This window comes from Limanda limanda, chromosome 13 (genome assembly GCF_963576545.1).
Source record: "Limanda limanda chromosome 13, fLimLim1.1, whole genome shotgun sequence".
Taxonomy (NCBI): Eukaryota; Metazoa; Chordata; class Actinopteri; order Pleuronectiformes; family Pleuronectidae; genus Limanda; species Limanda limanda.
The window spans coordinates 26528251-26542411 of record NC_083648.1 but is presented as its reverse complement, the minus strand read 5'-3'; the positions used below and the strand labels follow the sequence as shown (position 1 = coordinate 26542411).

The 14161-nt window shown below is 39.7% G+C and overlaps 1 protein-coding gene across 1 annotated transcript in view; it reads right to left on the bottom strand.

The window, feature by feature from the left end:
• Positions 1 to 2802: 2802 nt before the first annotated feature.
• Positions 2803 to 14161, bottom strand: part of slc44a5a (solute carrier family 44 member 5a) — a 47650-nt gene continuing 36291 nt past the window's right edge. Inside the window, exons 10-27 of the mRNA XM_061083699.1 lie at positions 12291 to 12375; positions 11931 to 12059; positions 11535 to 11595; positions 11158 to 11281; positions 10119 to 10202; positions 9577 to 9689; positions 9266 to 9397; positions 8234 to 8333; positions 8035 to 8127; positions 7780 to 7867; positions 6848 to 7116; positions 6616 to 6710; positions 6227 to 6330; positions 6049 to 6122; positions 5319 to 5389; positions 4407 to 4495; positions 3969 to 4053; positions 2803 to 2900 (exon numbers count right to left, since the gene is read on the bottom strand). Of these exons, the coding sequence (XP_060939682.1) occupies positions 2803 to 2900; positions 3969 to 4053; positions 4407 to 4495; positions 5319 to 5389; positions 6049 to 6122; positions 6227 to 6330; positions 6616 to 6710; positions 6848 to 7116; positions 7780 to 7867; positions 8035 to 8127; positions 8234 to 8333; positions 9266 to 9397; positions 9577 to 9689; positions 10119 to 10202; positions 11158 to 11281; positions 11535 to 11595; positions 11931 to 12059; positions 12291 to 12375 (1894 nt within the window). The remainder of the gene's footprint in view (positions 2901 to 3968; positions 4054 to 4406; positions 4496 to 5318; positions 5390 to 6048; positions 6123 to 6226; positions 6331 to 6615; positions 6711 to 6847; positions 7117 to 7779; positions 7868 to 8034; positions 8128 to 8233; positions 8334 to 9265; positions 9398 to 9576; positions 9690 to 10118; positions 10203 to 11157; positions 11282 to 11534; positions 11596 to 11930; positions 12060 to 12290; positions 12376 to 14161) is intronic.

The window sequence follows — 14161 nt, the reverse complement described above, 5'->3', positions numbered from 1 at the left end:
AAAGCTCTTAATAGCCCTGCTATGCAAGCAACTCAGTGTGCTGCACTAATAATATGCACAACAGTGCTTTGAGCAAAAATCAATTCAATTCAATGTTATTTGTATAGCGCCAAATCATCATACATTGTCTCAAGGCACATTACATAGTAAGGTCGAGACCTTAAAAATTATAAAGAAACCCAACAGTTCCCACAATGAGCAAGTTTGGTGAGAGAAAAACTCCCTCATTAACTGGACGAAATCTCGAGAACCAGACTCAATGTGGGTAGCCATTTCATTTAAATCAAAGAATTGGTGAAACTCAAAGTTTGACCTGATGATTTCTTGGCAATCAAACTCATCAATATCTGTACAGAATTGTGTCTAAATCCATCAGGTAGAGACTGAGATATTTACAGGATAAGTGAAAAGTTAGGGACAGTCAGGGATTCTACAAAATCATCAGAAATCATCCTTTGTGCAACACAGGTATCTGTAGTAAAGTTATTGGTGATCAATGCAATCGCTGACATTTCCTTTTAGACCAAGAATGTGAACCTCAAGGTGGTGCCAGAAGAACAGTTGAGAAAACACCTCAGTCTGGAAGATTAATTTTCTATGGAGCAAGAATGTCTGTTTAAATTTCATGGCAATCATCAAATGGTTGTTGAGATATTTCAGTTCGGACCGAATTTATGAACCATCTGACAAAAAAATTAACAAAACCATATTTGTGCATTTTCACTATGGCTAAAACATGCATGTCTGGTACTTATCTCCTAATTTTCAGCGGCAGAAACAATGCAAATTATGTCAACAAGTGACTTAGCCGACATTTGAAATGTTACAGTGTAACTGGGTTAGGATAAATTGTGTTAACTCACATAATTACAAGAAACCCACTTAAGATGCCTATAAAACTGCTCTACCTATGGTTCTCAAACTCAGGACCACAACACTGTGGGTGCATTTTTATGTCACCCAAAAACAGACAAATGTGTTAATTTGACCTGCTCATACTACACTCTATGCAAAATTAAGCATCTCCAATTTTAAACTTTTATATGTCAGTTACGATGGAAGTCATTTTTTTCAATTAAAAAATTTGAAAAAAGGAAACTGATTGATCTTATTAAACTATTAAATTAAGGAACAGCCAAACAAAAATTCAAACTTTTATAGACTCCTTTATTTAACAACATTCATAATGTTTAATTGACTTAATTATTGTGGGCGGCAATGTGAAGCTTAATTTTAATATGAAAATCCTGAACGGAAGTCCTGCCATTATTTGTTTACAGTGACAGTGGCAATGATGAGGCCGATAACACAACCAACTCCAGCAGCTATTATTCTTATTTTTTTGCAGATATGTCTCTTTGTCTCGCCGAGGTTCAATTCACTCACACCAGGAACCAGGAATAGGCACCTGGGCTTTATCACAGCATGATAATATCCAACTAGAAAGCAAAAATCCCCCTGCCCTAAATCAATGTATGTGATGTCTGCAGAGTGCGCACCTTGTTAAGATCTCTAAAGCAAATAGTGATTTGTGAAAATGGGCTATGCAAGTTAACATTTTAATGATCGTTGGTTAAATACTCATGAGAGCAATCGTGTCCTCCTTCCCGACTAGTGATTAAATGGACAAAGGTTACCAGCAGATGTCCCCCTTGTTACCAAATTCCTTAGTCTAAAAACATGACCAATTATTACTTTTAATAGCCATTTCCTCCTTGGCTATGACAATAGGCCTACAAAGTGGATAAATCAATGTGCCATAGCCAAATTGGTCATTGTATTTGCAACAGGTTTAATAATAATTATTTTTAATAATTATTATTTTATGGACCATGTGTAGGTGCTATTTCCATTACTACCCCACCCCACCCCTTACATTACACTACATTCTTGAGCTTCAAATACTTTTTTGGTCAGTGGTTGCTTTTTGTATCATACATTAATTAAAGTAAAATAAACAGGGAGTATATATAATGAGAAACTCAGTACATTAACCTTGGTTTACATAGAAGAAAAAAAACATCTTGACCCATAGTGAGGAAAACTGAATATTATTTTCGTCTTATTCCTTTTGCTGTGCAATGTGGACAATTAAAAATCAACATATGACTTTTCTTGGTTTCTCATTTATACCAAAATATTGCGGAATAAAAATGAATAATATATACTTTGTGAGTGTGTGGTTGTTGTTTGGAAACAGAACTGCATTTACAGTATGTTTGTCTTCAGTGCAGATGGGCATGGAAATACTCAAAGGACAAATCCTTTTGAGCCCTGGAATTTGATGTCAAATGAAACTATTTGTACAGACCACACTCTTTTCCATCTAAACAGATTTTCACACACTTTAGATTTACAAAACAGTTAAAAACATTCATTCATAGCACATGAAGGTAAGAATTCTTCAAACACCCACACACTGAGTCTTAATACAAAAAACCTTCTCATTTAAGGTAAAAATATTCCAAAGAAGAACCCTATCAGACCAATAATGGCACAATGTCATAAAATGTATTCATTTTAGTGGTACAGCAGAGACCCTTCAGAAGCCTCAAGTAGAGATAAAACGCAAGCAGCTGCCTGCAAAAAAAAAGCATCTCGCCGTTATGATATTTTTTTAGTATTGATTAGGTTTTAAAAATTCTTCAGACACTGGTTTTACTATTGGGTCCCTATTGTTCCCTACATGTTGCTACTTTACATCTCATGAAATATCCGCCCTGTGTATTTACATATGTAGGGACCAGCCAACCAAAGCTGAGCAGACTGGCTGCTGATGGAGTGGATATAGATGAAAGTATATCAGCAAAGCGGACTGGGTTTTCCCAGGATTCTGTGCAGCTCTGGAGACATGAGGAAAGGTTTTTCTGCACTACCATCATTCCTCTCCAAGTCATCACCTGGTTGGCCCGATAAATGGATGGATCGAGAGAAAGCAGGGATGAATGAAGGAAAAGATGGACAGAATTGGGGAGAATCAATGGTTGAGATTGAGGTCCAATGTCACATGAAGATATATGGAGGGGAGGAAGAAGAGCAGGACAGCAGGGTGATGATAAATGAAGAGGAGACAAGAAGAGAAGCACAGGTTAGTGCTTTTAAACAGCTTTGTGTAAACCAGATGAAAAACAACTAATATTCGGTCAAATCAGAGCAGGTGTAGAATGTGTGACTTGTTAAAACAAAGGCTGAGACATCCAACCGAAGCATAAGAGGAAAACATGTATCAGTAATATTTAGGAAAGAAGAATATTTAGGAAAGAAAAGAGCTGATAGTACCATATCAACCCACTAGAGCACTGCGCTCCCAGAATTCAGGCTTACTTGTCGTCCCTAAAGTCTCTCAAAGTAGAGTAGGAGCCAGAGCTTTCAGCTATCAAGCTTCTTTCCTTTGGAATCATCTCCCACTTTCAGGAGGCAGACACCATCCGTACGTTTAAGAGTCGGCTTAAAACCTTCCTTTACAATAAAGCTTGTAGTTAGAGCCGGTCCAGGCTTGTCTTAGACCTGCTCTTAGTTATGCTGCTATAGGTCTAGAATGTCGGGGGACACAGGACACATGGAGCTTCTCTTCCCAGCTTCTCCTTCCTCTTCTCCATCCTTATCACATCAAAGAAATTCATATCTCATCAATACATGTAACGGACTTGACTTCTTTCCGGGAGTCCCTTTGCCTTGATCTCGTCATCTACCTGCATAATCTTGTCGGTATTAGTATGTTGTAGTAACTTGTAGTATGTTGTTCCAAACTGTATTCCTCAGAAAATGTAGATGTAGAAGCAGGGGGTTTGAATTTGACCCTCAAATGATAAAGTGGTATAGAAACTGGCTCTATTGGTTTTATTAATATTGTGCCATTATAACCATAGGAAAACGTTAAACCAGTTTGTTTTCATTTCACAGTAGCCCAATATGAATAATTATAGTTATGTTCTGTAGTAGGAACAAAATTACAGTTTTATACTTACAGAAGCAGAGGAAGAGTGTGTCCACACACATGGCATAGACACTGAAGAATCCATGCGCAATCAGGTAAGCACCCATGACCACAGTCTGATGTGAGAGATATACTTTAGAGAAGCTACAAAAGGTCTGAGGGGCAGCTCTGATGGCAGGTCAAATTATATTAAGAAACCTAAAACACAATCTTTATGATTTCTTATGAGTTTTGGATTAACATACTCCAAAAACACAAAATCTAACCCAGACACTGTTGGGTGTTGTTTTTACACACATCTTAACACTGACCTAGTAGGGTTCAAAACCATTGTTTTGAACTTGTGAGGACCAACCCAAATTTTCTCACAAGTTAAAATGGCTTAAAAGGATTAAGACTTGGTTTTAGGGTTCATCTAAGAATTAGCTTTAGATTAGGGTTTAAACATTTATTAGAGAGAGAGACTGACCAGCAGGGGGATCCAATAGTAATTGAGATGGGGTACTTCTTCCTGGATAACAGGGATCTTCATAGTGAAGAAGAAGAAGGCAATGACACCTGTAAAAAACACACACACACGCGCGTTGCAAGTATAACACATCATCACTGGCAACTGACTGTTGAAAATGGTGCCATAGACCAGGGGTTCCCAAACTTTTCAGCCTGGGACCCCCAAAATAACGGTGCCAGAGACTGGGGACCCCCAACGACACTGGAGGTGGTTTATAATGTTGCGCACAGCCACGCACATGCACTATGCATGCGTGCGTGCGTGCGTGCATGCTTGTGCATGTCTGCTCAGGTAGCCTCTCCTTCTCCGCTAGTCTGTCCTGTTCCTGTGGCCTCCTCGATTTGGTTGGTATTAACCAACGTTTCATTGTGACTGTCAATAATTTTCAGCTGCTTTCCAAAAGAGTTTTGGCCAGCTACCGTGTGACTGGTGCTGCTGTAAATTGAACTGTCGCTAACCTGTGTCGTAAGATAAAAAAAGGAGATGTTTTTTTTTGTGGAGGAAAAAAAGGGGAGAAAAAATAAAAAAACTGATGGGAAATGTGTAAGCTATTTTATTTAGTGACTCTTATTTTGAAGAGGGGTTTTACCGGAAGGATGTGCTGTACTAAACGGCTGCTATGTCTCCTGTGTCTTCTTTAGGCTGAGGCCTTATTCAATACAACAACTAAACGCTCGGCTACAATTGCATGGTTTTATTCTCAACTCATATGTATATATTATACAAAAAAAAATATATATATATATAAATAATTGTATTTTTTTTTGGAATGCATTTTGCGACCCCGCCTCTGTGTCTCGCGACCCCCCCGGGGGGTCGCGACCCCCACTTTGGGAACCCCTGCCATAGACAGTGTAATACTTTACTTACCAACTCCTCCTGCTATCAGCAATTTGCCCAGAAACAACAGGAAGTCTGCCACTCTGTCTAAAACTGCAACCCTGTAGGGGGAGTGAGTTATTTCAGCATGACCACTCGTCTAGCACATGATCCGCACAGTGAAAATCAGCACAGGTATGACCCTGCTTATAGTCTGATATATAGGGCCCATATTGTGTAAAATATATTTTCTGGGCTTTTACTATCCATAATTACATGAAGGGGGTCAGTAGGTAACCTCAAAGTAAGAAAACAGTCACTCTGCTAACTTTTTCATTCAGTCCATTCCTAGAAATATCTTATCGAAAGGTCTTGTTTCGTACTTCCTCTCCATATAATGTCATCATGGAATCTCACTGTGCTCTCAGCCCCGCCCAGCCGGTTGCAAATCAATTTGAGCTGTCAATCATTACTCTTCACTCTGTTTTTATAGTGTCAGATAACTAATTCAAACAAAACTTATCAAAAACCGACAGAAATCATTTATTTGGAACACTTTATTCGTCATGTTCTTACATGTCCCATCTGCTAACTAGTACTGCATCCAATCAAGATAATTTGGCTTCCCTATTGGGGAGTTGTCAGGTCCATCCATGTTTAAATACAGTCTATAGTTGGAAGCCACTGCTTGTTTTAATGATCCCAGTTACAGATAGAAGGATCACGTATCAGCTAAATGTCTCCACACCAAAAACTGAGATAAGTGATCTGATCTCCTTACCTGACCACATTTCTCATCAGTAGGAAGAAGGCCTCTTCGGCTGAGGTACAGAAACTTTTACCATAGATGGCCACCTGGTGGAAAATAAAGAGGAGACAGTTGACAGTTAACAAAATGAACAGTGCATTGGTGCTGTTCATATTACTCATGCCTCAAAATGTTACTTTAACCAGCTTACCATGATATAAGCATTATGGTTCAAGTAGCGGATGAATTTCTCCAGACACCAGAAACAGCATTTCAGACAGCAAATTATGAACCGGGACAGGCTGTTGTCAATACCTGCAAGGATAAAAGCACAGCATCAGTCCAATGATTGTGGTAGTATAGAAGTAAGGAAGTAAGGAGGCATTGTGTCAGAGTCTACATGTCTACAGTTTGGTTCAAAACTATCCTTGAGAGGATATTTTGGTCAGTCCTCATGATTTGTAAGGGCTGTTTGAGAGTTAAGACTTGATTTTAGTGTCAGAAGGAAGGAAAGTTAGGTAAATGCTTAGTTCACCATCGAGACCTATAAATATGTGTGTGTGGTTGTGTGTGTTTATATGTGTCTGTGTGATTGTAAACCTTTTAGTTTCTGCTCTAGGTATTCCAGGATGATCCGCAGAAGTTGGACAACGGAAAGAATTAAAGCGCCAAATGCCAGAGAGCCTGTGTGATACCTGCAGATAGATAAAGGAAGATATTAGTAGATTGTTAGACACAAAACTGTTATTTCCCTCTTTGGATAAAATATTAGATACATTGTACATGTTTCCATAAAGTTCGAAAGACGATGGTCCTGAGAGAATGTACTGACCTGACAGCCCTAATGAATGACAGCAAGAGCGGACATGCTGGGATATCCTGAGGCTTCCTCTTGGCCCAATAGTAGGTGGCAAATGTCCCTGCCAGGGTGCACTGCTCCAGGGCCAAACTGAAGTTGACCAGCCAGAGGAAGACAAGTAGGTTGAACAGCTGCAAAAGGAAGAGGTAGCGGTGGTAGGATGTCTCCCCACCATAGAAGGCAAACTGACACTGAGTACCAAGACACAACGCTGATGTGGAGATGTTGGTTCTGTTGAAGGTCTGGCAGAGACGTGAGGGGAGAACACAGGGTAGTCTCTCAGTGAGTGTATGCAATACACATCTCAACCATTAATATATTATTAATTTAGTGTCGAGGTTGTGTGTTATCTTAATGTGAACGGTTGTGAAAGATACAGCATATACCTTTCCAAAATGTGTAAATATGAATGTTTTAAAATATAAATGATATCTTTCTTATAGTTGCCTGCAACTTCTTGTCTGATAGACTGACTGACAGAGACAGAGCTTTACTGGATACACATTACTTATTAATTATTGTGCAGGAAGTCAATTATATTCACTAAAGAAAAATGTAACACATTTTGCCTCCTGTCCTCAGGACATCTGTTGAGCAAACTTATTGAGGAGCTTTACAATACTTTACCAAATTTCACCAAGTTTGTGTTGCTGCATTTTTCAAAGGTGAAAAGTCAAATATATAAAGCATGAGCCAAGAAACAAAATTCCTATCTGCCTTTTTGACATTTTATCAGTTTTAATAGGCTATAGATACTTGGAAATATGGGAAAATGTAGTTTGACTGTTCAATTTCCCAAATGGTTCTTACATCTATGTCAATCCGTTCAATTCTAAATAGGTATATGACTATTCTCACTACAAAAGGGAAAGCTATACAATTTTTTTCTACACAATATGTTGTACCTCAGGATTGCATGTGCTGTTGGTGTAGGGGCAGCTGACATTAGGAGACGTCACTTTGTAGATGGGTTCACCTGAGGATGCAAGATAACTGGTTTCACAGTGCTGGTTAAAGACCCATCTGACAGGCTGATTGGACAGCTAATGATACAAAATATCCTTATATTCTGTACATAATTTAAATTGGTACGAGTCCTTCAAACAAATCACTAGGCTCTTAACAAGAAAATTATGTTATGTGAACGCAGTGAAGGATACACAGCAGTAACTGCCCAGTAGGAGATGCACACAGTCAACAAGAGGAAGGTGACAACTGGAAAGAATAGTGTGGACATGATGTGACCGATAGCTCTGCAACATCAAACCAAGAAAACAACCATTACTATAGTGCAGTTTAAAGACTCTGATAATTTGTAATTTTTTAATGATTTTTCTTTGCTGTCTTCACAGGTCATACTTGCTGGCCTCTCTGAGTAGGGCAATGGCCACTCGGACTCGTCTCCTTAAGAAGATCAACATCGCCAAGATGGAAGCTTCAGTCACTCCCAGAGACACCACTGACAAACACAAACAATAGTAAATTCACTTTTGTAGTGGACACTTGTGATAGACAGAATTCACCAAAGACTGTTTGCAAGTTTACTTACTCCTATAAGGAGCTGTGGGGTTACCATGGTAACAAGGACACCGGGAGGGGTTAAAAGCAGATGTTTTGATGACAACAGTCTGTGGCCGTAAAAAAGGTTTGTAAATAAACGCACACCGAGAGGTGTGCGTTTATTTACAAACTAATTTGTTAATTAAGTCACAGGCATTGTTTCAAATAAATCGTTTTTTAATATATATAATAATAATATATATAAAAGTAATAAAGTTACAACTTCTTGTAGTGTTGTTGCAAATGAAACATGATTCAAGAGTAAAGCAGACTAGTTAATCACAAGTGCTGCTTCACAGTCTTTTGAAGAGTATTTGTTGGTGTTAAATGATACTTCAGTCCCATCAAAATGTAAAAGTGATTTTTATGATTGACACAAAAAAATCACAGTGGGGAGTTTTTTGTACGTCTGAGTAGTCCCTATCTGAGGTTTGTTTCATTCAACAGGTTTGAATTTGAACTGCGCAAGAAGTATCAGGTGATTAGACTGATCCAAATGTGCTGCTCAGTCCCCAAATTGATAGAAATAGAGCACATGCAGTCATCTTACTTTCAAGGAAAGAGATCTTTAAGAACACTGGAACTACAAAAACGTTTTCTATTGAGCGAGAGTTTCTGTTGTTAATTCTTGTTTTTTTATGTATTTTTGGAGCTATTTATCGCCATTAATGGATAGGACAGAGTAAGCTTGTGAAAGGGGGATAGAGAGTGAGAGAGTGGGGGAGACATGCATACATGACTCGAACAGCCTTTGCCTCGTTTAAGCTGCAGCTCTACCAGGTGAGCTATACGCCGCCCCCTGTTGTTAGTTCTGACTGAACACAGACTCACATAATATAATCCATGTCTGTCTAAGTTGTAAGTAGACCTGTACATCAGTCTGCAGGCCGACCTCTGTAATGGCAACATCAGAGCCCGGTGTGTGTTTGAGCTGGGACCAGACCACAGAGCAGTACCACATACCTGTAAACAAACACAAACACACACACACGCGCACACACGCACACGCACACACACACACACACACACACACAATTCATTTTTAAAGATGCTAAGCCCATGTTATCCCAGCATGATTGGATAACAACAGCTAGATTCAGGTAGAAATTGCTCTAAAACTATGTGATGGCCATAGTACACACCATATGCCAGCAGTAGTATGAAAGTGATGATAGTAGTCCACAGCAGCAACCCAGCTGTGAACCTCAGCAGCAGGATGAAGATCAGACTAACAGCCAGGGATATCAGCAGACCTCTATCAGCAGGTTTTAAAGTACAGGGGGAAAATCATATGGTTTAATAAAGGCCTATGTAACATCTGCTAAACTGCAACTACTGCAGCCACAAGCAGTTACAAGCAGCATAATGGTGAATCCGAATAAGTAGTGAACGCTATTATGCTAACATTTGTCCTTCTATTTAAACAGCAACATGAGGCTGTTTTGCTCAATTGTCGATTGCCTATAGAATAAAATCTCAGTCATCATGACACTGGCATCAAGAAACTAAATTAAACCAAACTCAGGAGGAGTCTTTTTCCAAGCTTTGTCTAAGGGGAGGACCACAGTCTCTGCGTTCCATTCATTGACGATCCGTCTAAATATTGAATGTGGCAAAAATATCTGTGAGTCCCGAGTAGATGCTTGGGTTTAACACAAAAGTAGTTTATTGTTTTTGTAGTTACATGATAATCCATGCCCAGGACTGAGAATAATCCTCCATTATCTTCATGCCCATCTCCTTAGTGTCCACAAGTCCTGTTATAGTCCTGTTCAGAGGAGAGATACATTACTTAATCTGTGGATATGAACTCTGTATATGAGTCCATAAAAATGCCGGGTTTACACCGGGCGCTGAAGCGACGCGTAAACGCACCGCCATGCCTTAAATAACAGCTGACTCTCATCCACTCTCATGTTAATCCTCTGTGCCGGTCGCACCAGACGCTGAAGTGCAGTGCTGCGCCAAGGCTGCCGAGCGCAGTGCAGCGATCGTTTCGGCGTCGAGTCTATTTTTTGCGCTTGACGCGAGCGTATCGCTGCAGGAAACACACTGAAAAATGATTTTAAACGATATTGATGACATATTTTATATGATATAAATGATCAAATATGCATCCCATAGTTTGTATTCCCCTTCTGTTGTCCTGGAGTTTTAATTTTACCAATTTTACCGATCACATTATTAAATGTCCCCCTCTGCCCCCCCACTACAGCCACACAAGCAGTCATAAAGATAAAAAGAGAGGGGGGGGGGTCTACGTACTCTCCCCATAGGCTTGATCGGAGAATACGTAATTTACCCTCGACACCCGACATTGAACGGAGCAAACAGCGGAGAAGTTCTTGAAGTTCTTGACATTAAATTAATAATTGATATGGAGAAGTACAGTGCGCTGTATGATCCTCCGCACATGTTGTATAAAGACAACATTAAAAAGGACAAATGCTGGGACGCCGTTGCAGTTAATGAAAAAATATCAGCAGTATGTGTGATCACGGAGAGGAATCGCAGGATGACCGCCGCGGAGAAAAGCGTGTCTCTTGTGACCAGCCTGGCGCCTGCGCACTAGGGATCTACGCGGCGCTTACGCGAGGCTTCAGCGTCCTGTGTGTCCAGCCCAGCGCCGGCGCGCTAGGGCGCTGCGCTTACGCGACGCTTACGCGACGCTTCAGCGCCCGGTGTAAACCCGGCGTTGAGTGTTAAAGAAGAAGTTGCAGTACTTGGTAGCACGTTGGAGTTCACTGATACTGTGTGGAATTTCTAGAGCATCCTTAAACCTAGTTCTGTTCACTACGGTCACAGTCCCATTCAGAGTGGTGAAGTCTGGCAGACATCTCTGGAGAACTGACACACAAACACAAACACACAATGATCAGTACTCCTCTGAAACTCCTTTTACAGCAGGGGGTAAGAAATATTAAGCTGATAAGCAAATCCATCCATTGTGTAAATACATTGTATAATAGTGAAGATTTATTTGAGTCAGTAGATGTTTTTTGGCTTGTGGACTTCTCTTACCAACCTTTCAATGTAAACACTGACATACAGTAATTAGTTGAAATGTTGCATGAGTTGTGGGAGAAAGTCTAATCCTTACATGGTCTACTGGGTATGATCATGGAGGGACAATCCTCATCTCTTAGAACCTGAGATACTGGCTGGAAAACACAGGACAGACAGGAAAGTAAGAATAACAACCTATGCATCCATGTATGTACTTGTATGTGCATGTGTGTGAATGCGTGTGTTGTGTATTCTGCTTGACTTTGTGAATGAATGTGTTCTGTGTGTTTTGCAACAACACAAAGAAGAAAAACAAAAAATTCCAAGAGAGAGCTGCTGGTCTGAACCAATGGTCTGAACTTTAAAAAAAGGTTACAAGGTTACTCAAGATTACAGTCACTGCTCATCACCTGCAAAGATGCTTTAAAAAAACAACAGTTTATCATGTGTGTCTAAATGATAAATGCTTGTCATATATCAACATCAGTACCTTTTCAGGGTTATTAAATCCAGGCTTACAGAACTGTTTATAGTATTCCCAGTAAGCCTTGTTGAGTTTGTTTTGCAGCTGCATCTCACTGTAGGTGGCAAACTTGTCAGGGCACTGTGACACACACATCTGGAATACAATTAACACAGACAGTAAGTTTGCTGATGTATTTAGGAAGATATCGAGCTGTTGTTAAGGACATGTTTACTGTCATAAACATCAAACTACTTTAGCTCAGCCTCAAGTTTGTGTTGTAGGTGAAGAGTCCTCTCTGTGTCTGAGTCCTCTCCTAGGTTAATTCTCTTAATGTTTAATTGATATGATATATCAGGAGCCCTATGTGTTATTATGTGAAGATACCTGCGTTGTGGGGCACTGCAGGCTGATGAGCATTGCTGGGTTGGCACATTTTAAGATGTTGAAGTAAAATAGGATGGGTTTCTTCCTGCAAAAAAAGTGTTTAAATCCATATGTGAGCACTCTGTTACGTTTGACAAGTCCAGAGTTATTTAGCCTATTTCTAACAATGCTGTTTCACTTTTCTATATTTGCAAGCAATAGCAGAGCAGAAAGAAGAAATCGTTATTTAGCAGGCTAAGTACATATAACCTTTGGGATCTGACCTGCTTCGTATGAATCTAACCAACTAGTTTGGTTGCCTAAACCTGGAAATGGCAACTGAAAATAATAAACCAACAAAGTCTGAAATTATCAAACACCATCTTTTTATTTCTCACAGGACTCAAACCTTTGTCTCCTGAATGGACGTCCTGTACTTGACCCATCATGTCTGCTACCCACTCTTCATACAACCTCATCTGACCGCCTATAGGCTTTCTGCAAAAATGCAGGCACTTAAAAAGCACCTGGTGGCAGCAGTTGTCACCAGCGTCCGTATAGTGCTTATTCAATGGCGCACTTCATCATTTTCTCTTTTCTCTCTGCTTGTTTTTAATGAAAATGCAGCTAAAAATTGCTTAAAAAGGAGCCATTGATCATTCTATACAGTTGTATATAGCCTTATAGTTGCTGTGTGACTACTCGCAGCTGGGTGTAAACAGACACATTCAATCATATAGCTTTTTGTTCTCTTAGGCAACAAGCAGGTCTGTTTTTTCTTCATAAAATAAAATTCCTACGAAGAAATTTTAAGGCAAAAAATATGTCAAAATATTTTGTGGCTAAACTGCAGTGTGACCCAGTTGTGAGAGTAAAAACTGGAATCTCCAAAAGAGAAAAACATTCATTGTAGATGTGTGTAAAAGGAAAACCTGTAGAGCTGGTGGTGTCATCCAAGTGTCAGCAATCCCCAACATTCATATAAGACTCGAAACAGCGTAATTTACACTGTGTCCAAGTCCGCTAGCTTTGCCACTTCCGGAGAATGGCGTGATGATGACTGTGCAGACACTTGGATGACACCACACTTGCAGTATTGAGATATGTTGTGTTTTTTCTGTTGTTTATTACGTCCTAAGAAGAGGACACCATTGACTTCAATTGTATTGGATTCTGTTTCAACAAAGTTTACCCCTGAGACTCCAGAAGTCTTTTGTAGACTAAAATACTTCACCCACCCCTCCATTGGCACTGGGGTGAGTAGATCATGAGTGCATTTTTATTTATCGGTGAACAATCCCTTTAAGACACTAAATAACATCAGAAAATATTATGAGGGACTTGCACATTCAGAAAGAGTCACATTAAGTCCTAAAGTTCTTTGGGCGGCCTAACCCACAGCTGCATTTCCCTACCAACACCTCTGCCTTTTCTTCTCTATATTAACTGTCCCTGTCTAAGAAAGGCATGAAATATCACAAAATCCTCTATTAAAAAAGTCATTCCTACATATTTATTTATTACATGGAATGCAGTTTTCTGGCTTTTAATTTGAGTGGTTAGAACGTGAACTGTTATTGTGTCATTGTGTCAGCAGGAAGTTGATTATCAATCTCATCATCATTGTAGCTGCACATGATTATGACTCATAGAGGCAGTTAAAGTATACTTTTAAACCCCTTAGAGCCCAATGACTGAAGCGTGCTGCAAAGATCCTTCTCATCCCCAGAGTCGTACCTCAGTGTGACTCATCTCTAATGTCCAAGCAAAACAATCATCATTATATCCACTTTTCCCCTTTTTTTTCCAACTGTTGTTTTGTTTATCCATTAATGGGTGAGGGGTGCCCAGCGTCAGGCTTTAAAAACCCCTGACATATCGGACCACAATGA